The sequence below is a fragment of the Megachile rotundata genome, chromosome 7, assembly GCF_050947335.1.
Source record: "Megachile rotundata isolate GNS110a chromosome 7, iyMegRotu1, whole genome shotgun sequence".
NCBI lineage: Eukaryota > Metazoa > Arthropoda > Insecta > Hymenoptera > Megachilidae > Megachile > Megachile rotundata.
Genome location: NC_134989.1, coordinates 17,315,560 through 17,338,417, shown reverse-complemented (window position 1 = coordinate 17,338,417; position 22,858 = coordinate 17,315,560). Strand labels below are relative to the sequence as shown.

The 22,858-nt window shown below is 46.5% G+C and overlaps 1 protein-coding gene across 29 annotated transcripts in view; it reads right to left on the bottom strand.

Moving 5' to 3' along the window:
* Nucleotides 1–22,858, bottom strand: part of LOC100878007 (protein turtle) — a 136,890-nt gene that overhangs the window by 36,375 nt on the left and 77,657 nt on the right. For 22 of the 29 annotated variants that reach the window (XR_013038725.1, XR_013038723.1, XR_013038722.1 and 19 more), the window contains 4 exons: nucleotides 15,579–15,700; nucleotides 14,104–14,271; nucleotides 13,694–14,028; nucleotides 7,335–7,468 (listed from right to left, as the gene is read on the bottom strand). Coding sequence is in view for 25 of the 29 variants with exons in the window: in XM_076533488.1 (XP_076389603.1) it covers nucleotides 7,335–7,468; nucleotides 13,694–14,028; nucleotides 14,104–14,252 (618 nt within the window). In the remaining 4 variants the exon portion in view is untranslated. Of the gene's footprint in view, nucleotides 1–7,297; nucleotides 7,469–13,693; nucleotides 14,029–14,103; nucleotides 14,272–15,578; nucleotides 15,701–18,166; nucleotides 18,188–22,858 lie in introns of those variants that run through there. The other 7 variants (XM_012292077.2, XM_076533495.1, XM_076533491.1 and 4 more) reach the window with 6 other exon arrangements.

The following is a 22,858-nucleotide window of genomic DNA, read 5'->3' as shown; positions in this document are numbered from 1 at the left end:
CATCGAGGCCCGCTTTTCCAAGGAACCGTCCTATTAATTGCGAATTATCCTGGGACTGTTGGTGTCGCGCAAGCTGCGGTACATTTGGAGCGGAAAATTGCTTCTTTGCCGTACAAATTGTAAACGCAACGCGGCAAACCGCTTTTCTCTCTTTTCCATCTTTTTTTTGTACACGTCAGAAGCGTAATACGGGGTTTTAAAAACGCGCGAGACCTCGTGAAATAAAATTGCCCCGTCGTACCTTTGAGAAAGGGAAGAAAAAAAACCTAATTACTAACTCGCACTCGAAACAACGTGCCTCCGCTATCCAAGGAAAATAGCGGATTTGCGTTTCCTTCTTGTTTACGTCGCCAGGGAAAATAATTAACCTCGTGGCGAGACAGCGAAATAAAAGAAGGAAAAAGAGGGACGCCGCAAAGTCCGAGTGATTCTGACTTTTTTTATTCCGACGCGAAGATGGGATCGAGCAGAGAGGACGTTGTCGAGCGAGACGAGAAAAATATTCGGATGGGAAACCTGCCAGGTTGCGGCCAACTTTTGCGTACACTTCGAAGAGGGGTGGTTTCACGAAAGGCTGACGAAGTACACAGGGATGAGAAAAAGAAGGAGAAGGGACCAGGAGTCAGGTTTCTCGTGGCAGCGAATGTCTTCCCAAGTGGAAACGCCGCGCCGCACCGGAGAAATTGAATTGCAAGAAGACTCTATTCCTCTTTTTCTTGTCCGAATGCATGTACACTGTCGTCCAAAAGTATACGACCGTCCCGTTCGAAATTATACTACTTCGCACAAATCTTCTACTCGCAGTTTTACCGTCCTCGTGTTCGATCGCCAGATACGAGATTTCGTCGCGCATGTATCGAACCCGTCGATCGGTCGAAACACGAAAGTTCGTATCACTTGATTTCTCTGCAAGGAGCGACGAAAACGTATCGAACTTCGCAACTATAGAACGTTCGGAGCGTAGGGGGTTAAATTTCTGTACGCATTCCCTGTAACCGCTCTCGTCACCCTCGCTATAACAACGTCCACCCTCTTTTTCACGGTCCGTCAATTGGTCTGCTCGTTTCTGTACGAGTCGCGAGCTACCCCTTGCCCGTTCCTCGACCCGTTTCGAAAACAGGGGAGCATAGAAACATCGAGGAAAACCTGCCTCGTTACCCTCGCTCCGCTACACCCGTCGTCCGGCATTAGCACGTTTCTCCGCGAACATTTATTTTTTAGCCTATCGCTAAATATTTCGTCCCGTGGACAAACGAACGTTCCTTTCTTTTTTTTCTTCCTCCGCACGATCGTTTTTTCGTGCTCGCCTTAATTGTTTGCTCGTCGACCGTGAATTTACGAGCGTTCCTCCTCGAGTTTCCTCCCCTTTCCACTTGGGAATGGAACTACCGTGGCCCTCCCGGTTAGCAAAATGGGATTTTCTTCGATATCGTTTAATACGATAACGCGTTTTTATTCTCGCCCCCGCCTTTATTCCCGAGGGAGACACGGCTAAGAAAATGATTTTCGGAGCAAGAAAGCGAAACGTAAATTCGGAGAAATTCGAAACCGTCGTGCGATTTTGCATCGTACGAGGAGCATCTGAGGGATTTAACGAAGCGACTGCGATAACCGTTTGACGGTATACGCAGTATAAAGGAAGAAGGAATATTTGCTGAAACAGAGATGTGTCCGGGTGCGTTCCAACAAAATTTCGTGTAGATACCAATGTTTCGCGAACTCGAACATTTGTTTGCGAGAGCCTAATGCAGGCCTGTTTCCTCTTTCATTCATCATGCTCACGCAGTACCCGGAGCAGCACCGAAGAGCAAATAAAATGCACCTCCATGTTTCGTCTCTGCTGGTACATGCATGCCCTGTGGTTGTGCAAAGAGAAGACAGCAAAAAAACACGATGGACTACCGAAACGCCGCATCGAGACTGTACCCGAGTTCTAAAGCTCGAAATTATTCCTCTGTGGCTTTTACGCGAGAACGAAGCTCTGCTCGGATAACTCGAACCAGAGTTTATGGTAACAGGGTATTTTCGTTCGATCATTTGCGAACGACTCGTCCCAGCTGCTTCAACTTTTCGGTACGAGTGTCCACTTTGCTCGACAAATATTTTTCCGCGTTTGCTCGTTACGATATTCTCGGACTTTTACGGGGAAAAAAGGACATGGAAACGATACATTAACCTGCTTGTAGAACGGGAAATCCCGACGAAATCGAAACAGAATTTTATCTCGGGAAAATATGGTAAATCATCGGACCGGATCGTCATTAAATTTTGTTCGTTCGTGTTGAAATATTAACGCGATGACAGGTGCGAAGTATCGAAGCTAACAAATAATGCAAAGACAACGTCGATCGAATCGCAAAAACGTCGCTGTCGTCTTCGAAAAGTCGTTAACAGCTGGGAGCGTTTAGAAGCTCTTCACCGAGATCGTTTATCTCGGATAACGATCACAAAACTGCAGCGAAACTGTGCATCGACGAGACGGGACGAGAAGAAACGGGACACGCGTGTAGCTGCGTGAAGCGGAAAACGTTGGAAGAGGCGCGTGAAAAGTGATCGCAACGGGCAGTGAAAAAAAAGTCGGACGGGAAGAGAAATTAGTTGTCAGCCGCAGTGTGGCACGGGGAGCGAATCGAGGGACGAGGGAAAAGCGGTTCCGAAGCCCCGGGGCACCCCCGCGTGATTTATGCGCGCATAAAAAAAGAAAACAGGTCTGCGGCTCTCTTCTCTTTCCCTCGAGCTCCGCCACGCGAATCGCCTGGAAATGGAAATGGCCGTGGCGCATCGTTCCACCGCGCCTACTCGCCCGAGATCTCCTCTCCGGCTCTCTTTTCAAATCCGTTTTGCGGCGGAAAAATCGCTCGGCAACGGATCAACCCCTTCTACGTCCGCCCGCGTTCTACCTTTTCATCCTGATAGCGTCGCGATTGTTTGCTCGCTACGTCGCTTCGATCGGTTAATACCTCGGTTTCGATGGCTTTTAAGGATCACTCCACGAATACATCTCATCGGGAACACTTATTCGATCGAACGTGGCGATTAACGGAGCAAACTCTGCAAAGGATGGCAGTCGGCTGTTAAGAACCGAGTAGCGCAAGACTACTCGTGATCGAGTTACGGTGAGTAGTCGACACGCGTCTTCGTTCTCTTATCGAAGAACAAATCCCGATCCAGGAACTCGTTCGAACGTTAAAAGGCTCGGTGGCAGGATAAAGCAAAGCGCGCCACGTTAACGATAATCAAACAGCGATACTTGCAATCAATTTATACAGCTTTGATCCGGGAACGGAAGCGCGCTCGCAGAGGAAGTCGGTTGATCGCGAGCGCGCTCGTAGCCGCCGATCGTTAGAAAGGGCTGACGAACGCGCGCGGAAGCGGATACGATTGTCATTGCGGCAATCATCGTATTGTCCCGCGGAATCGATTGATCGATTAATTAATTACACGACGATAGATACGCAGGTTTGTCGAGTCAATATTGAATTCACGGTTAATGCGTTCCCGTTGGTCGGTAATCGTCTCGAAATCCGGCATCGCTGGACTCGCTTCGCGTTTACGCCCCAAAAATTTTCGTCGTTGGCAAATTTTCCAAATTGCTCCGTTACGGGATAGACGCGCGATCTTCCCTTCGTGATCGATTTTATCTCGTTTCGAACTTATCGAAAATCTTGTTGCGACTTCGATGTCGTATCCATTTCCCAATATTTAGGTCGGAGTTCTAAAAAACACGTAACGACTCTGCGTCCGGCAAACAAAGTTGCCGGGCCAACGCGTCAGAGTATGCTTCTGACGTTACAATCAAGCCAGGGTGTAATATATTTTTAACAGTTATTACAGGGACGGTTGGTTTTTCCGTATTTCCCGGAACACGCGTCCTATTAAACGGTAACGAGCGTCGGACCATACGTTCGCACGTGACACGGAGATTAGTCTCGCGGAAACTACGAGGGGCATGCAGGGGTGCGACTGCCTCATAACGACAACAAGATAATGCATCGCAGGCACAGCTATAATTTTTTAATGCTACACCGACGATATGAGAGACCATTCGTCTTGTGGCATGTTAGATACGCGACGGTCATGCTCGCGTGCGAGTGCCGGGATTGCTGGCTGGGATCGGCCTTCTCTTGCCTGCCTCGATTAAAAACCATTCTCTTTCTTTATTTCTCTCGCGATCCTCTTCTAAGAGTTATGGCCGCTGTCGTGGATCCCTGCGAGCGAATCCGCCAGTTTCATGCAAACAAGCACCAGAGGTTAGAGAGACAGAGACGCGGTTTTCCTGATTTCCCGCCACCGACAGGGAAAAAGGGAAAAAGTGCACTACCCCCTGTTGTCCGACGATCGACGAGCTTCATGCCGCTTATAAAACGATTCCGCAGAGTGCAGACACTGCCAGCCAATTCTAAACATGTGTCGATAAAAGGAACGCGAAACACAGTAATAATTTGACCGTGATTACACTGTGCTTCGAAACTTGATACTTGGAGCAGAGTAAAGGAAAATGAAATCAAGTTCGTCGATCGTCAGCCTTCGCGTTTGCGAAGACGTTTCTTAGAGGCAGATTTTGATAGACATTCGGAAATGTTTCTTACAGATTTGATAGATCGTCGTAGCAGCGCAGAGAAGAAAAAAATTCGATGTCGTTGGTTCGAAAGATCGCGAATAAAATGAACGTGAAACGAGCAACGGCTTCTTTTTTTCTCGCGCAACACGGTGCAACGAACTCTTCGAGGAAAAAGAGCGACGCGACGGTTCGTCGATAATGATCGCGAAGACTCGATTAATGAAAAATTAACCGAGTCTGGCACGATCGATCGTCGCGTTTAAAACCCACTGGTCGTTCTCGTCGATCGAAGAGAATTTCTAAGAATCGAAGTCGAGTAAACACCGAGTACGAAACCCTTTGCTTCGTGACCCGCTCGATTTCGATCGAGAGAAACGCGATGCAAAGGATCGAAAGAGAGAAAACGTCGCTCGTACTTGGACGAATCGTTGCTGCGTCGCGAATGATAAGATCGAGATATCGAGATAATGATCGCGCGTGATGCGAGCGTGAATGAAAGAAACGATTCGAGAGACGAATCGATGAATCGTCGCTGCCTGAGAGAACGTGTGATCGGATGACTTCGTTGATCGACATAGAAAACGTGCTCTGCCCTCTCCAGTCCGGATTAGATACAAGTACGTCAAAATGATATCGTGGGTACGAATAATCAACGAATAGTAATAACGATAATATTAATTACTGTAAGCTACCCGGGCTGGGAACGAGAGGCGTGTCCCGTTCGCCGCCGATTCCAACCAAAACGAGAATGAAAATATATACGTAAGCACGTAGAAGCGGACAAATGATCCAACAAAAATTAAACAAAGTAAGCCAATTCAAAGTATCGTTAATCGACAATCATTGCAATGCTTGAACAACGTAATATGTGCTCACGGGGCCCCGCTCCAACCTCCTCCAACACTCTGTTGTTTTTTTTACTCTTCTCGTGACCCGTTATCAGTGTATGCCGCCGTATTGATCGCATTTTTCACCGCTTTCGCCGCATAAACGAACCCACATAAACCCTCCCTTTCCACCGAAAAAGTATCGAGTATCGCCTAGCGCGCTCCGTTTCGATTCTATGTCGACCACCATAAATCCTCGCCGTAGATTCCAAAAAAGGTACAATGAGAAATGCGGGTCGCGCACACCTGGACGCCTTCGTCGCTTATCGCTTTCGAGAGAAAAGTATAGAGGGTATATGCAGGTTACCGCTTTATCGGGATCGCTCAACTGACGCTACCCGGGCACTGGACACGATTTGGGGCAACGATCCTGAGCGTTAGAAAATCGAAAGACAGAAAACGCTGCTTTACAGCAATCTCCAAACTTCCACTTTCTTTTCGACGCTTTCGAAGGTTCGAAGTTATAGCGGGATTTAGCGATCATAGTAAAGATACCGACAGTTCGCGGTCAGGTGACGGCAAGTCCGCTGAACAATCCAATTTTGTTCTATATTATTCGGTATACTTGCGCTTCGAGCGTAATGCATATTAACTGGTATTACTGTTTACGGAGTTATAATTTCTGGTTGTTGACTTTTAATTTGGCTGCTGATCGTTAACGCGGTATAAATATGTAATGCATATGTACGAGCGGTTCTACAGCACCAATATACGTGCATTCTACAGGAATAAAATTACCGTAAATATATTTAACGGAATTGTTAATATAACGAAGCAGTTTGTATACGTTCGAAAACGAATCGCGTCCACGTAGGCCGTTAAACGGGGTCGTTTTTCAACTCGAAAGCGATACGAGGGCATCTCGACGCGACAAGCGAGATTATTACGAGGTGGTCTCTACAAAGATTTTTGAAGAGCGATCGAGAGTAGCTTTTAGATACGTTCGTTGGAGGTCGACGATTCGGGAAATTGAGACTGGTCGCGAGAGAGGTGCTCGTAAAGCGATACATCGACACTCAGGACGGCCGGTGACCGCATCTGTCGCTGGCACAGGAAACGATAAAAAGAGCAATGGATCTGCGGGGGTGCCGAGGGAAGATTCGATCGCGTAGCTCACACGAGAACACCATTCATCCGTACGAGAGGACTCTTTCTGTCGCCACCACCCCCGGATGTCGCCCGGTTTCACGCCCCAGTTACCGATTACGCAACGTTCGAACAGGGAAAATTAAAAAGAAACCGTGGAAACGCGAGTTCAATTCCCAAACACGAAGCATGTACGCTTTCGCTCGATAGTATTTACTCTAGCGTCTTTATGAAATACGCGTTCCATTATTTTAATCCCGTTTAGTTCGTTGGAAATTTTCCATCGCCCCGGTGTAATTTCGCGAATGTAGTTGAAATTTTTTTATACGTTTCGTCGAATCGAAAAAAGTTATGAATTCGGATCGCTTTTTGTTTTGAAAAATATATCGCGGAGGGCATAAATCGGAGTCGACCGAAATTTTTTCGGTGGAAAATTTTCGAGCAGCAACGCACGGTAATTGGCAAATTACAAGACTCGATCTAATTAAACGCGCGGAGTGGTCCGCGACTTCGTCGCAGCGATTCAATTAAAAATGAACGGTGTTCAAATACCATTGAGCGATCGCGATTTAATTTATTATTTAAATTACTCTCTCCTATGTTCCGTAACTGAAGAAGCAATAATGTTTTTCGCGTACGAGTCGAACGAATCGAACGAAAGAGAGCAATCGAAAATTTGGTCGAAAACGCCGGGTAAGCGATTTATCTGAAAATGGGTCACGAGTCGTGGTTATCGAGAACGGGGCCCACGTATTTAACTCACGGATATAGAGAGCAGAGAGTGTCGTCCGATATCGTACCGTGTCGCCTACCTTCTTCTCCCATTGGAGAACGTAGGGCACTGGGTGCTCACCGGGGAACTCTACGTGACAGTTGAAGACAACGCTCTCCCCCAGGATTGCCGTAATGTGCACCGCGTCCTGGTGGCAGAAACCTGAAACACACACCAATTCCAACTGTTACGAACATTCCTTAATTTCTATATACTTACGAACACAAGACACTTTCGTTGCTTTCGTTCAGTCAATATCCTCTGTCCGAATACATCTGTACTCGCGAAGAAACTGACCCGGGGTTGTAACCCGCGAAAAAAACTTGCCAACTTTTGCACGTCGCTATGACGGGCCGACGGATATTTTGCAAAAGTCGCTCGCTGGCTTTTGAGCGTCCTTAACTTTTCTGCCGAGTTACAGGCGTCGGCGAACTTTCTGATTTACCGAGGCAACTTTCGCCTCCGTATTTTTACCACCCTTCCCGTAAAGTCGTTCGGGGTATTACGCGAGTCGAAGTCGAAAAAATCGGGTAAACGAGATCTCGCGATGTTTTCGGGAAAAAAATAAATTTAATAAATGCAAAATTTCACCGCACTTAGTCGGCGATAGTCGTCTAACTCTTTAACATGCGAATATTTTATCCGTTTAGCAGAAAATTCCAACTTTTAACGATGTTACAAATACTACCGCTAAACGTCTCTTATGACAGTAGGATTAATAAAAAAATCTCTACCTTCGTTAATATTTTTCTTTGATGCTTCTTTCTTGCTTGAATCTTCAGCAAGATATGGCCCAGAATTTTAAAACCTAGCATCATGAAAATGACATAGAATTCCGTAGATGCAAGTTTGTGGTCAAAGGACGAGAATGTTCATGGAAAATCCAGCGAAGCCCCACAAAAATCGCAGCTGCGATGGATTCCATTCGAATAATGGATCTGACTTTCATACCTATTCCCTTTGAGTCTCGCCGACTACGACTACAACACACATTTCGCGTCTCTTTCCAGCCGCGACAAAGGTTTTCGGAATAAATCTTTCATCGAGGTGTCGGTCGATTCGCGCGACGGAATCATCGTTTCCGAGAAGAAAGACTTCGCCCTCCTATTAATCATCCGAGTCGAAAATAACGCGCAACGCGTTTCTTCGTGCAGGTACAGCGTTCGAATGTTCCGTCGCCATTTCGAAATGCCATTAGCATATTATATCGAGAGACAGTGGTCGAGCTCGGTACCGTTACGGTCGCTAACGGAGAGCCAGTAAAATTATCGATGTCGTTCGAAAGCAGTGGCACGTTCATCCCGTTTCTGTCGGTGGAACAACCCTCTTACACCGAGGTTGGGTTACGCAGCGCGCATAATATGTAATTCCTAGAGAGAAACGCCCAACGCGCGTTCGTGTCCCATTACCGCGATTACCGAGCCCTGGTTGGGAGTGGCTCGGTCTCTGCAACTGCTGTTTTTATTGTCAGTCATCGTTAAATTTTCAATTGACCACGGGTTGTGCGGTGGAGCGCCGCGAACACCTCGTTATCTCGAAAAACAGGTTCGTGACCCGCTAAACGATAGCTGCATCCTACAATTAACATAATTGCTGCGCTATCCTCCGGTAGATACAATTTCTCTCGAAAAGATCGGTATCTCGCCATTTTTAAACGTTCATTTTAAATATTCGTGCGCTTCGCAGCAAAAAATATTTAATGGTTGCGTATCGTCACGATTCACGCGATTATTCTGAAATATGGATCGACTCTTTTCGCGTCGAGTCAGAAACGTGACTACAGGAAATTTTCAAAGTTATAAATTTCCGAATTCCCAGAAGCCATTTGGTCATGGAAGATGAGCAAAAATAGAGGAGATGAAACGAAAATCGCGTTTAAACACCCTTTCGCTATACCTCGAACGCTCTCCACTGGTTTTCTAGCGAAAAATCGAAAAAATCCAAGAAACGGAGTAGCTGGCAAAGATAGTAGCGCCGAGGGCGTTCGATGCGGGTGCCTACCTAAAAAAAAACTAAATGAGACTTTCCAAAGAGACGCTCGAGTAAGCTTGAAAACTCAGTGGAAATTGTCTTCGTCCGAGGAACAATGGACCGCTAGTCATCAGCTTCGTGGTCAACAATAGGGGTAAATTTTCTGTCAGGTTTTGAAATAAATCGATAGTTAAAACGCGATTGCATTTTACTGGAAAACTTTCGAGTTAGTTAAACGACTCTACTCGTTGTATGGAAATAAACGCTGTTATTTAAACGACGTCGAAAAATGTCAGACACTTGTTCGTTTCTCTTTCGAGATTCTTCGAGGAAGGAAAAAAGCTAACGGACATGGATCGTTTGATGCGTTAGAAACTAAAACTCGAGAAGAAAATTACGATGAAAAACGGGAGATAAGCGGAGCAAACAAGGGGCAAGAAAGAGAGCAGAGTCGAACGATCAGTTTCGAAAGCGACGTCGCGTGTCGTCGTCGTCGTCTTGGTCGTCGAGTGAGCGACTTTGATCGCCACTCGAGGTTTCGTTCCATTGTAGCCGTCTATTGTTCGGATTATTGGCAGATTGGCGTGGTCGGTGTACGTATCGCGCGTGCGAGTATTCAGCAGGGACCCATACATATGTACGCGCGTGCATGTATGTATGGAACGCGACGAAGCGTCTCTTCTTCGCTAAACTACCTCGATTCTGGTGTTCCTTTTACTCGTGCGTTACCTGTCCGCGTGTGTCCATCGTTTCCATTCGTTGCACAAAGAACGCTCTCGCTCTGCTGCGTCCACGATCAGAATCACCGAAAACGGCCGACGATCAGTCGTGGGTGAAGACGAAGGAAATTTCTAGAGAAAATTTGTCGCGTTCGCGTCGGTGTGTTTTAAACGGTAACGGATAAAAATAAAATGTTCCGTTGTCTCTGGCTGTTCACGCGATGAAATTCGCTAGACAAAAGGCTGGCGTAACGAGATACTCGCAAGAGGTTGGTGGTATTATTGCTCGACCACGTGCACGGGAACGCAGACTCTGGTGGCGAGGACGCAAGAAGATCTCCTCGTCTTCTCGGTGAAATTTTCAGGCAGCGGCCAACCGTGAAATTAAGCAGCCACTCGATCGGCTCGTGAACTCGTGTATCGCGACGGAGCTTCGGCTAAGCGTACACGCGAGATGACGCGCGAGAAGCAATTAACCCGGGTCTAACGAGCATTCTACTATCCGGGCTAACTTTCACCCTGAGTGCAGGTTTTAATTATTTAGCGTAATTGGAGACTACTCGTGTAAATATAGACTGTTCGAGAACACAGCGCGCGAAACACGATCGGATAAAACGAAAACGCGTTCATCCGATATTTCCCATAAACGTTTGAAGTTTAGGGAGCATCGAATCGGGTAAACAAGTATTTTGACTCGTTTCGATCGATCGACTCGAACGAAACGAGCTCGTATACCTCCGCGTGGAACGGGCTTTGGAGCAAGGGCAACGTACCCTCCAGGAAGGGACAACGTCATTTGCAACTCGTTTCATCGCTTGCCATCTGGGCTGCTTCGAAGCCAGCTACGAGGAAGAAACCATAATCGTTCACCGCCAACACGCGCGGATGCCTCGTGTATACGTAATTTATGGCGACCGTGTGCTTGCCGTTCCACGACGACGAGCCCTCTGCAATCTGGAGAGGAATTTAATCGCGGCCAAATGTATTTCGCTATGATACCTTAAGGCAGATATACAACGCTGTTGCGTCGCGTCAACTCGTATACTATCTCGTTCAGATTCGCGTTACAATAAAAAAACTGTCGTCGTTGGGTGTTACCGGAAACGCACTCGGCGTTATCTTGCACGTAACGTAATAAGTTAGCGTACTCCGACAGCGTGACATTTGTAGTTATCTGGTTTAGTGACATTTTTATTTTTTCCGCGTTTGCTGAATGTACCGAATGTACTGCTAGCGCTTTCTCGACATCTTCGAAGAAAATTTTTTAATACAAATGGTTATTACGGAACTTACGAGAAGGAGGAGTTAGTTCGTTAAATAATTGGAGGATAAATAAATGAGGAGTATTAAAGGGGAAAAGTTGGCGGTGATTGTCTTTCGCTGCTGTGTCGTGCAAGTGGCGATCACAATGGCCGTCTTTCGCTCGTTCCTCGACTTATCCAACTTTCTATATTAAACAACTTTTCTGCTAATTTTACCTCCCGATTCCCGTTTCCCCGTCTTCCGTCGCTGTTCCTTTTTCTCAATTACGCGATAATTCTCCTCTGTCTACGAGACCACGTAAACGGAAAAATTACACGGAACTCGCTTACAAGATAAATTCGCTGCTTAAGAGCAATTATGTATCCGACTCAATTTCGATCAAAAGTTACAACGAAAATTTCGTTTTACGGAAGTTCTTCTAAGGAATGCTAAAAGCGTCAATTTGCATTGCTATTAGAAACCAAGTATTTAAGCAATGAAATAATTACTTGGTTTCACCGTGAGAAGTTGGAAATTAATTGAGCTATGAAATAGGATGGATAAAGTAATAACTAAATAAGTATCATAATTTGAAATTACAGTAACAGTTATAAAAACGAATTCGGAAATCGGGTCGAGAAAATCTACGTTTGTATAAATTCCGCTTTGTCAAAAAGCGCTAATTAAGTTGCTGTTTATTTGCGACTCTCGGTAATTTTTTGTTTCCGTACAAGTTATTTAAACTAAACGGTCACGGTGCGTTACCTCGGTTTTATCAAACGGACTCAAAAATGGGGTCAAATCTTTGTGCAAATTTATTTTGACCAAAAAACGCTAATTAAATTTACGTTTATTCATTTTATTCGCAGCGCATAAAACTCGATCTCCGATTGAACATATCAAACTATGGAATAATGAAAATAAATATTTGTAAAATACTCTACAGCCAGATATTGTCGAGTTTATCTCTGAATATTCTGGTTTATACGGTTTCCGTAATTATACGGCAGAACGAAAGTATTCTTGAGAAATAAAACGTAAACGAAAAAACGTTAAATGCAATGATAAATTTCCTCGATTCGCATAGATTTTTTTTGCAGTCCCATGCACGGATCATTAGCAAGAACCGGCAGGCACGCGCTGAACAAGCACCTCGAAAGTATAAAAGCCGAGTTTTAATGAAATTGTTCTCGTTGATGAGACTAACGACGAGCTACGTAAGGGCCGTATATTAAAAAGGGGAAACATCCTTTGAAACGAGCACGTATTGACGTCACTTTATTCAGCTCGTTTCTGTAAATTGGTTTAACTGCGTTGCAGCTTTTCCTGATGCGGCGTAATAACAGTCGTAAATAAAAACTCGGAAGGTAAACATTGTATTCGATTTGTTGAATATTTTCCGAACGTTAAACGTTTCGGTGACGGTATTTTTTTTTGTCGTTGTCGCTCGTCCATTCAGCAGACGAGGAATAAAAAATACAGTTCGCGTACAATTATTTCACGATGGAACAAATTCGGTCGTTCGTAGCGACGTTCGCGGACGTTTATTTCGAGAATGAGAAGACGTTTCTTAAATATTCTGGCTGTTGGAGAAGCACGTCGCTTCGGGTGACAAACGAGAGTCGGTGCGAGTCGAAAACAGTTACCACTGACAGCTCGGGATAACGTCAAAGACAAATATACGGTCGAGAAAGTGTATCCAGAAGTTGAAGATACGTCATACTGGACTTACGTTATATCGTCAAGAACAAAGTTCTAGCACGAGGTTCTCGAAATTAATATCTGAACGAGCACACGAGTCGAAAACGTAAAAAAAATAGAAGAGCTCGACGACCATGTTTAGGAGGCAGAAGGATCGAGAATTGTATCGGGGGAAGATAAAGGGTCGTATTCGGAAGGAACTCGACAAAGCAATTGCTTTAGGGCCTCTCTAACAGGATCCAGTGCGGTTGTTGACGAAACGCACGAGCGAAGTGTACGCGCGTAATTGTACAGTATGGCGCAGAGACACGTATTACCAATTACAAGAGGTATCTTGACGGAAACTCTCCGTTCGATCTCAATCGACGTCATTACGCCTCTGCTGATCTACGCGCATCCCAGCCAGTCACGACACGGCACACCGAATCCAAGATCGATCGGTCGATCGTGCTCGAGAGACGATGGAAAGCTATTACCGTGACCCGGTAGACTTGTTCTGATTAGCGAGCTTCGCTAATTAATGTACAACTCGGGAGACCGGTAAACGGTAATGAAACAAACGCGTACTCGGATATCGAGCGTAAAGAGACCCACACCTACGAAGCAACGCGTCGTCGTCTCTGTTACCGAATATACGTCAAAGTCAATCCGCGTGACGATCTCCTATCGAATCGCCGATCTGTAGCTTTTCATCCGATAATATCGAATCGATCGTGCGCGTCGATCGAACAAGAGAGAAGAATAACGGACGTACCTGGCGTGACGAAAAGCACGATACCGAGGAGCAAGGTCCCCGTCGCCACGTCCGCGATCCACCGGAAGTCCCTGCGACACCGTCGAAGCCGATGCCTCTTCCCGTTGCCCTCTTCGTCCTCCTCGACAGCCGTCCCGAAGAATCTTGCAACGGATAGCCGTAGTTTTCCGTACAACGAGTCGATTACACCGTTTTCATTGTTCGACGAACACCTCGAACTTCTCTTCTTCTGTTCATTCTCCGTCTGTTCATCCTCGTTCTCCTGCCGTCTACACGACAGCGAACTTGTACACGTCGGTTGACCGGAAGCGAGTGTCGTTTGCGAGTCGATCCTGCTGAAAGAAAGAACAGTTTTGTCCACCGATCTATACGTAGGAACTTTTCGAATCCCGAAGAAGACGCAAAATTACCTTTCTTCCTGACCAGACGAGGTTCTTTCGGCTGCGCAACAGCCATCGTGCCTTATGGAACGAACACTCTGGGGAAAAGTGCTTCCTGAACACCGGGACTCGAGCCTTCGCCGGAGGTCCGTGGCTTGTAGCCCTCCTCCGCCCCCCATACCCCCGCTCCCATAGTACCTGTACATCATAAACGACCATGTAAGCCAGCTTAGATACCTCCAATAATTCGATAGTGGATTCGGGGCAAATAATGCAGGAGAACAGAGGTGAACCTTCGTCCTAGAGTAGAAGTACTTTTACGATTCTACGTTGCAATATAGATTTTTCATCCGGCTTGATAGGAGTAGTTTTGCTTTCGAGTAAGCAAGATCTTGTATTTTAGGCTGATTGAACGAATCGCGCGAATATCTGTGCGATACAAAAGCGGTCATTTAATATGCGACAACATATTCGGAGACTTCGCGCGTTCTTGTTCCCCCGAGACTGGAACGGAGCACTAATCGTTCGATAGGATCTCCGATACGAGCAATAATTCACCGACAACGACGAAGAAAAAAAGAAGATGAAATCGTTATTCGCATTTCAATTAAAACAAACGATAAATTAAATACCGTTCCCCCTAATCGTCTGTTCGATATATAATTATACGTTTTCCACGGTCCGTAATCAGTACGACCGATAAATACCGGGGGGGTGAGGGAATCATTTCTATCTGTTTCCCTTTCTCTCTCTTTGGTTATCGGATCGCGGTATTTTCAATTTGCACCGAGCGAGCTACTTAATCCCAGATCGCGTAATACAAGCCACGATAACCGTATGTCTCGACCAGCTTTTTCCTCCCTCGTTTATTCGACGATATCGTCACGAAAGCGGCATAACACCGCGAGATAATGCCTTAATCGATCCACCGACGGTTTAATTCTCTATCCGTGATTCTTATCGCCAGTCGATTACTTCACCGACACGAATAAGTCTGATAAGAGTTCGATTACTCTACTTGAACGCCTACCGTACATGGAACGAGCTTCCTCCTTCGCTAGTTTCCTTCGTTCCTCGATCGCTTGTAGCCCCGTCGAGCTCGCGCTGTCTAACGTCGACGAGAACACGAAAATTATCCCGCCTCCCCAGTATTTTGCCCGATACCGGAACGTTCGATAGATCGATCGCTCGTTGCACGATTTCGGTGTCCTCGTTCTAAATTCGCCGCGTTGGGTTTTCTTGAATCGAAATGCTTGAACGAGGTAGGAGGGATGTCTTACGACATTTACATATTTGTACGCGTCGTATTGCGATCGAGAATTGTAAAGTCTCGATATAAAGGATATAAGAGATCGACTTGTGAAGTGAAAAAAAATCGAACTCTCTTTTCTTCGATCTTGGGCGACAATTCGATAGAATGAAATTCTTTGCACGAGCCAACGGTGACCACCGAAGCAATCAGCGCGTTCGACAAACAAGCCAACAAATAAACAAGTAAACATTACCCCTGCCGTTCCGCCACCACTACCGCTGCCCGGATCGACCGCTCCCGACACCGATTTTCACCACCTTCGCCACTTCTTCAGCGACTGCCACCTTAACCTCCACAACGTGTCGATCTCATCACCTGAAAAAACCATGTGATTCGTTAAGATCGGGCATGGCGAAGGAATAATTCAACGCGAACGTTCTCTCCAGCCAACCCGAGCGATCCCTCTACCGTTCACACGCTCTGCCCTCTCGTACGCGCTTGCATCGTGATTATCGAGCACGGCTTTGACTTCTTCTTCCGGGGGTGGGTAGTTGAAATTCCGTGCAGGCGAGACGTGAATCGAATCGATTAAATCGAAATACGTGCTCAGATGCGAGGATCGATTCGGGTTCGCCCGCCGGGAAGAGGACACGCTCGCGTTGCCCGGGACATTCGGGGGGAGAGATAATAATGGAGACGTCATCTCGTTAGAAAGAAATTAATATACGATTATAGCGGGATTACGAAAATTTGCCCGGCACCGTTGCTCTCGTTTTGCGTAATTACAGGGATTAATCTAGTCGCTGGCTCGTTAACATCGATTATTATAATTTAAACTCGCGAACCGTAACAAAATTCGGAGATCAAAGGGTAAAGAGCTAATGCCTGAACGTATGAGGTTTGATATTATATCTCGTCTCGTTGGAAACGCAGTTTGTAATTGGGTAATTGAAATCATTAATTTCGTGCATAAAGTTTGTCGCATATTTCAACTCGAGCTGAAAACCATCCTACCATCGCAAACAATTTGATCGCGTTTCTAAAATATCGAGGGGACTGGTGTTCTGTAAGTAGTCGGAGTCAATGGTTTCGTCGGCAATAATTCTACGCGCACCCCTTTTCACCGTGACAGTCGGCGCGTTAACCATTCGAATCGGTTCGAAACACGCGTTCGCGTTTCCAATAATGCCTCGACGGCTACGTGTAACTCGATTCATCGCGAAACGCGTCGAACAAAGTCGAACCCTTGTAAAGAGCGAGAAAATCCGCGGAAAAATCGCAGCAGGCGATCAAGATATCGTGCCCTATAAATCTAGGAGATTTCATTTGGCCACGATCACCGTTTCTCCCCCGTTCGATTCATCCGGTTGCGTGCGTCGCCGTGACGATCGGTCGGGAATGAAAGGAGCAAGGGATTACAGGGGTAGGAGATATTGGTCAATCCCACCGGCTCAGCGCTAATAACCGTGGAACACGAAGACGAGTTATGACAGGTGGTGTCGTGGCTGGTTCGGCGGGGCGGAATTGTGCGGGGCGACATGTGCCATTGTTCAACCCCCTTCCCCGAACGATTCCTACCCTCCACCGTTTCCCACCTCCGTGAGTCTTCTATTAGCACCGTGCAACCCTCCTCCCGATCACCCCGTGATCCCTCTCAGTCGAAAGGTGCTGACGGCTATCCCCGTTAGCCTGTTCCTACGTGCAACATCCTGAATTATGGCACCGTCGAGGTTTAAGGCTCGACGTTATGGAAATATTTCAAATATTTCCAAGTATTCTTTACGTATAGGTAGCGCGCAACGATTACGTCGACGAATATTTTTCCCGGTGATACAGTCTCGCGGAACAATTGGAAGCGGTCGTTGAAAAATTCGCGATGCTGCACGAATTGAACGGCACCTACTGGTGTCGGGCATTTTTTCGCGTGATGCAACCACTTATCTGCCTATTCGACGACCCCCTCACCGAACGAAACGAAACGAACTAATTGGTTCGTGTCGACGATTCCCACGTGACTTTGCTTGTTATCCACCATGCGTGACGAAATCAATGACAAAAAATTACCGTGGTTTCTCGAATTATCTGTCGCGTTTGAAGTTGGCAAAATTAATGCGAAAACGTAGTCGGATTACCAAGGAAAAAATGATTAATACCGCTTTAAACGCGAATATCGTTGCCGTAGCGTGTACCGACTAAATCAGATTCATTAAGGATAAAATTATTTCATGGATACATTTTCAACGAATTTGAACGTAACGGTCAAAGCGTAAAATTAGATACAGTGGATGAAAATGCGTTATACCACCGTTCCGTTTCGCATTACCATTATTATTATCGCAATTGTCGAGCAAAGGGGAAAGCGGATTCGCTCGTTTAGGCTAAAGGCACAAAACGCGAGCAAATATCCTCGACATCGGGACAGGTCCACTCGAAAAAGGCAGAATCGGAGAGCGTTCATGGGTAATTTCATCGACGAGCTAGCGGCAACACGCGCAGCTGCTCGACTCGCCTCGACTCGATTCGACCGAACTCGACTCGACTGGATTCGATTCGATTTCGAACCACGCGGTGGTCTAAAGCTGATTCGATCAATTGTGAAAATTCGGCTGTGCTTTTTGTGTTCTTGTATCGCGCAACGAGTGCCGATTGCTATTCAACATTGAAATTGTACGCGCGTGTGTGCTTTGTGTGTGTATAACGCTGCCTCCATAATATCGATCCAATTACGCCTCGTTCGTTCGACTCGAACATCGAATTTCTACGGCGAAACGATCTCCACCTTTTTCGACCATTCAACCCCATCTCGACGAACGTTTAGTCCCGTCAAAAAATCCACTACACCTTTCTTCTTCGAGGTATCCCTCAGAAAACCGAATCGAAAACTTGTAACTCTTCAGCAGTTAGGAGTACGTAAAACTGGCGAACGCGTACAGAATTCAACACATTTTCACGTAGCAGAGAATTTCTTAATGCTCGTGGCAACGCGTTGTCCAGACACTTTGAGAAGATCGCGATAGCGCGTGTCACTCGACGCTCGCAGCTTGTCGCGCGCATTGTCAGCGCGGATCTCGTCGCGAATGTTCGTCCGCGTCAACGCGACCCGGAGCCCTTTCAGCGCGTGCAACACAGCACACCAGCGTGGCCTCCTATCCGTCACGAAATCCGTTCGCGTGTCCTTGCGCCACGATGATGAGCCCGTTAATTATTACCGTCAAGGTTCTCGGTAAACTGCAGAGGAGCCCGTCGGCGATAGAATGCTGCGTCTAAAAGGGAACGAACCCGAGGTCACTCGATGACGTTTGACCAACATCGAAGCAACCCCGTGAAAAGGATCGTCGAATGGAAAACCCTGTGCAACCAACGCTGTTTACCTTCCTCCTCGACGAGGAACCTCGTTCCAGAGAATCTTTCTTCCCTTTTAATTGCCAACTTTCGTTCGAAGAAAATGGACCCCGCGAACGTTCATTACGGCCACTACCTTTTACTTTGCGGTGCAGGGATGATTAATCGAAAATAGCGACGGTATTGTTTAAATATTGCGCGTACAGGCGAGAGTGTTTAAATTGGACGACATCGAGGACTGTGAATGACGCTTAATGTTGCTCGATTCGAGTCCCCCATCCCGCAGGCCGTTACGGGATTATGGAACAGGAATATTTTGATATTCCACGAGAGAGTGCTTCTGGCGCGGATGCATAAACTTTACCGAGAGATTTTCGAAGCTCAAATTTATCCGTTTATCGTGCGGCGTTGTTGTTTGCGTTTAATCCGTTTTAAAACGCGTTCTTTATTAACTCGTAGGAAGAACGCGGGTGTCGACTTCGTACGGTAGACACCGCCGAGTAGAAATCCAATAAAAATGGTACATCTCCTCTGCGAATCGTCTTTCGACAAGTTTGCCGGAGAATTATTAGCCATGCACTTGGAAGCGATTACGAGCCAGCAGTTTTCGACTAAGGAGATATGGAAGCTCGTAAGTCGGGCACCGAAGGGCTTCGCAGGGACGAGTAGTCGTGCAAGGGTTACAGTTGTCGACGAACCAGCCTAACGGGGACTCAACGGTGATTACATCGTATATAAGGGAGGAAGAAAGGTGGATGGATAGTAGGGGCGTTTATACGAACACTCGCCTTGGGAAACGAAGGATGGAGCGGAGAACTAGGAGGGCGGACCGAACGAGAAGGGAGAGAAACGAACATGGAAGAAGATTCGGTGATGGACAGTGGGTGATACGGTTGGAATGGATTTTAAAGCGGAGAGTGTTTAAGGTGCAGTGTCCCGGGGGAAATCTCGGAAGATTGACTCTAGGATAGTGAACGAGGGAGCCCCTTGGAGATTTTGTACGCAACGCGGAGGTACGATCGTCGATCGAATCGTTTAACGATTTCCTATTTTGTAATGATTTCGTGAACGGACAGAGAACGAAGATAGGGAAACGCACGAAATTTTATTGTAACAATTATGATATTTTTATAAAATATTTCTCCTGATTTTCCTATGCGTGCAATAACTGCATCGTGAACAAACGTTATTCCGACGAATTTCTGTCGTTGAAATTGAAAGCGACGTTAGTAAACTTGCAGGACCAATTCGATGAGAATGTAATTTGTCGAGGGCCACTCGAGGATTAGTCCAGCCCCGTGGTTCGACTTACCGAATCAACAAGACAGAACATTCTATGCAAATTTCTATTCCCCTGGCTGAAAGTGACGTCGCCGATAACTTTCGGCAAGTGAAATCGGTGAGTACCTTTAACGCGCCGGAGTATTTAATTCGATTGGATCTAATGGACGAGTTTATTCGGTCGGACGGTAAGCACCGGCACGCTTAAATTTTCGCGTTTATTTGCATGCCGGACAAATAGTAATACGTATACGCTGCATAAATTCAAAAACTGGGATAACCGGCATCGTTAACCTTTTATGAATTCGTTTAACTTCCTAAAGTGACATAACGAATGTTTATCTTCGATTTATGTCATTATGCATCGCCGTGATTTACGAATATCGCAACGAGTACACTATAGATATTCCAAATGCGGTATAATAAAAGGGAATATGTATAATACGACTGTATATTTGAAATACAATCGGGAAACGAAACGAAGAGAACGATCGGTTCCCGATCAATTCGGTAGACGCGGAGACATCGCGACGACGATAAACATTCGAGAAACACGTATTTCCTGGTTATCGTATCGACGGTAGGATCGACTACCCTGTTCAAAGGCAATTTCACCTCGCCCGTTGCGAGTTCGAGCTAGGAGTAAAGCGGAATTACGAGTGGCAACGTAGGACAAAAGTGGCACAGTGCACGCGATCAATTCGCATTTCGTTGCTAGATCGCCGCCACCGTGTCGCGAAGAAAGATCGCTTCTTAGCCTTCCGATTTCGATCGATAACGACACGGAACGAAAAGCTTTCGACGAGAAATCTCCGCCGACTATCGACTCGGTTGATGGCCGATGAAAAAAGCGGCTCGTTCGCGTGATTCTTTCTATGTCGAGCAACCAGGAAACGCTGCACGTCGTGAAACTTTAACGGCGTCGAAAACGTGATACACGAAGCAGAAAAGGTACAATTCGTCACGAGTCGCTTTAGCATCGATCCGAACACTGCATATTCCAGAAATTCAATTGAAAACTCGCTAAATTGTAAATTCGTTCGAAGCGTTCGAAGGTGTCGGTGCGTTAGAAAGCCTTAATCCGGATTTATACGTTGGCGTAGTTACACCAGCGCTGGTCAATTAGGCGGTCAGGTGAGTTTACTTTTCCAAACTATTCGCCTAGTGTAAATACTTTGCCATTTGGTGTGCAGTGTATTACGTGCTAGTTGATCTTGTAAGTTAGCGGACTAGGTAACCCATTTACGCTACCGATGTAACCCCGAATTAAACAGTATTCTATTAACGCGAACAAACGGAAACCGATTGCCGGCGTGCAAAGTTAGAAAATCGTGAGCAGCTTGGGCAGCCACTTCTTACGTTTTTCTCGATGCGTCGTGACGCGTTTAATTAAAGCGGAGCGAGCGGTCGGCGATGAAACGCGGGTCGCACGCGTGCAGACCCGTCGCGATACATTTATGGAAAGGTTCCGACGATATTTGCGGTCGACCATTGCAGCGTAAACCTCAAAGCATTTAGCGTGTCAGCGGCGACTCGTAGCGCAGCGCGAACGACCGCGAGCGCCGCAAAACGCGTCGCTTGCACCAGCTGCGACTGCATCGTCACCTCGCCGACCGCAACGCTGCCAGCAGAATACCGAAACGCGAACTACCGAGTACGATCACCAGGCATCCATGAAACGATACCGGCGAAAGCACGAGTGTACCGTAATAACTGAAACTTTTGCGGCCAAACGTGCATTCCGAAGATTCTGTCGCGTTCAGCTTGGGCTCACGATCTTCGGCCGTCCAGTTCGAGAACTCGCGTCGCGACCCTCTCGAGATTCCTCGAGATTCCTCCTGGAACCCCCTTTCGAAACGAGTCGTCAAAGCTCCGGTACATCTTCGTATAATGTCGCACGTATCGATTCGCTCGTTACCGAATTACTGATCGAGAGCATCTAATAGAATCGCGAGGATAACGAGGCGACGGTGTTCGAAGGATTTTTCGCGACACTTTGCGAGAAATCGACGTATTCCATGAGCAGAAGAGACAAGAGAAAATCTCTTCTCCAGCGTAGATATCCTTTCAGGCTTTACGGTTTTACCTCCGAGAGTCTGGCTTATATTCGGTCCACGGTGTAATAACGTTAAAGCTCCCCTTATACTCGCCACGCGGGAATTCAGGCTGTTCAGCCGTTATGAAAGATCGTAAAGCTTTTCCGGACGGTGAAACGGCAAGAAACAACGAAGGAGCATCGCGTTTCTTCCCCTTTTAATTTCTTCTTCCACGACTGAACGCGACCAGTCGGCAAGGAAAATTTCAATTACCCGTGCTACTCCTTTTCCTCCTGGAAACCTCTTCCACCTTCCGTTTTCTTTCTCGCGTTTCTTGCAACGTGTATAGAGAATGTGGAACAAATCTAAACTTGTCTCATCAACTTTTCACCGATCGTGTAACGCTCCTAGAAACGCATTCACTTATTCATCCGTTGCACCGACGAACCGACTTTCCCGATCGATCCATTCTATCCTGGCAGTTTGTGTTTTGCTTGCTCGAGTAGAATTTCAACGACCAATATCATTGACTTTTATAGTTCGAGCACCGCGGCTGGTCGGAAAAATAACTTGGAAAAGTCTCCTTTCTCGCGCTTGTAACGGCGTTTGTAGCGCCTTCTTGCAACGGACGTTTAACGATCGAAGTTTAAGCCGTTCGCGAAACAGGTTCCGCCTGGAAATTTCGCTCTACGGAAATAAATTAAAATTTTCAAAGAAAACTTCGTATTCTCTCGCTAATAATCTCTCACCGAAAATACAATTTTTTCGACCCGACGAAACAAATCAAATCTCTCGACGGATTCTACGAAACCGAACCAAACGCGCGGCTAGTATTTATTAAAATCGTCGAGGACGATGCCATAATCCAAAGGGT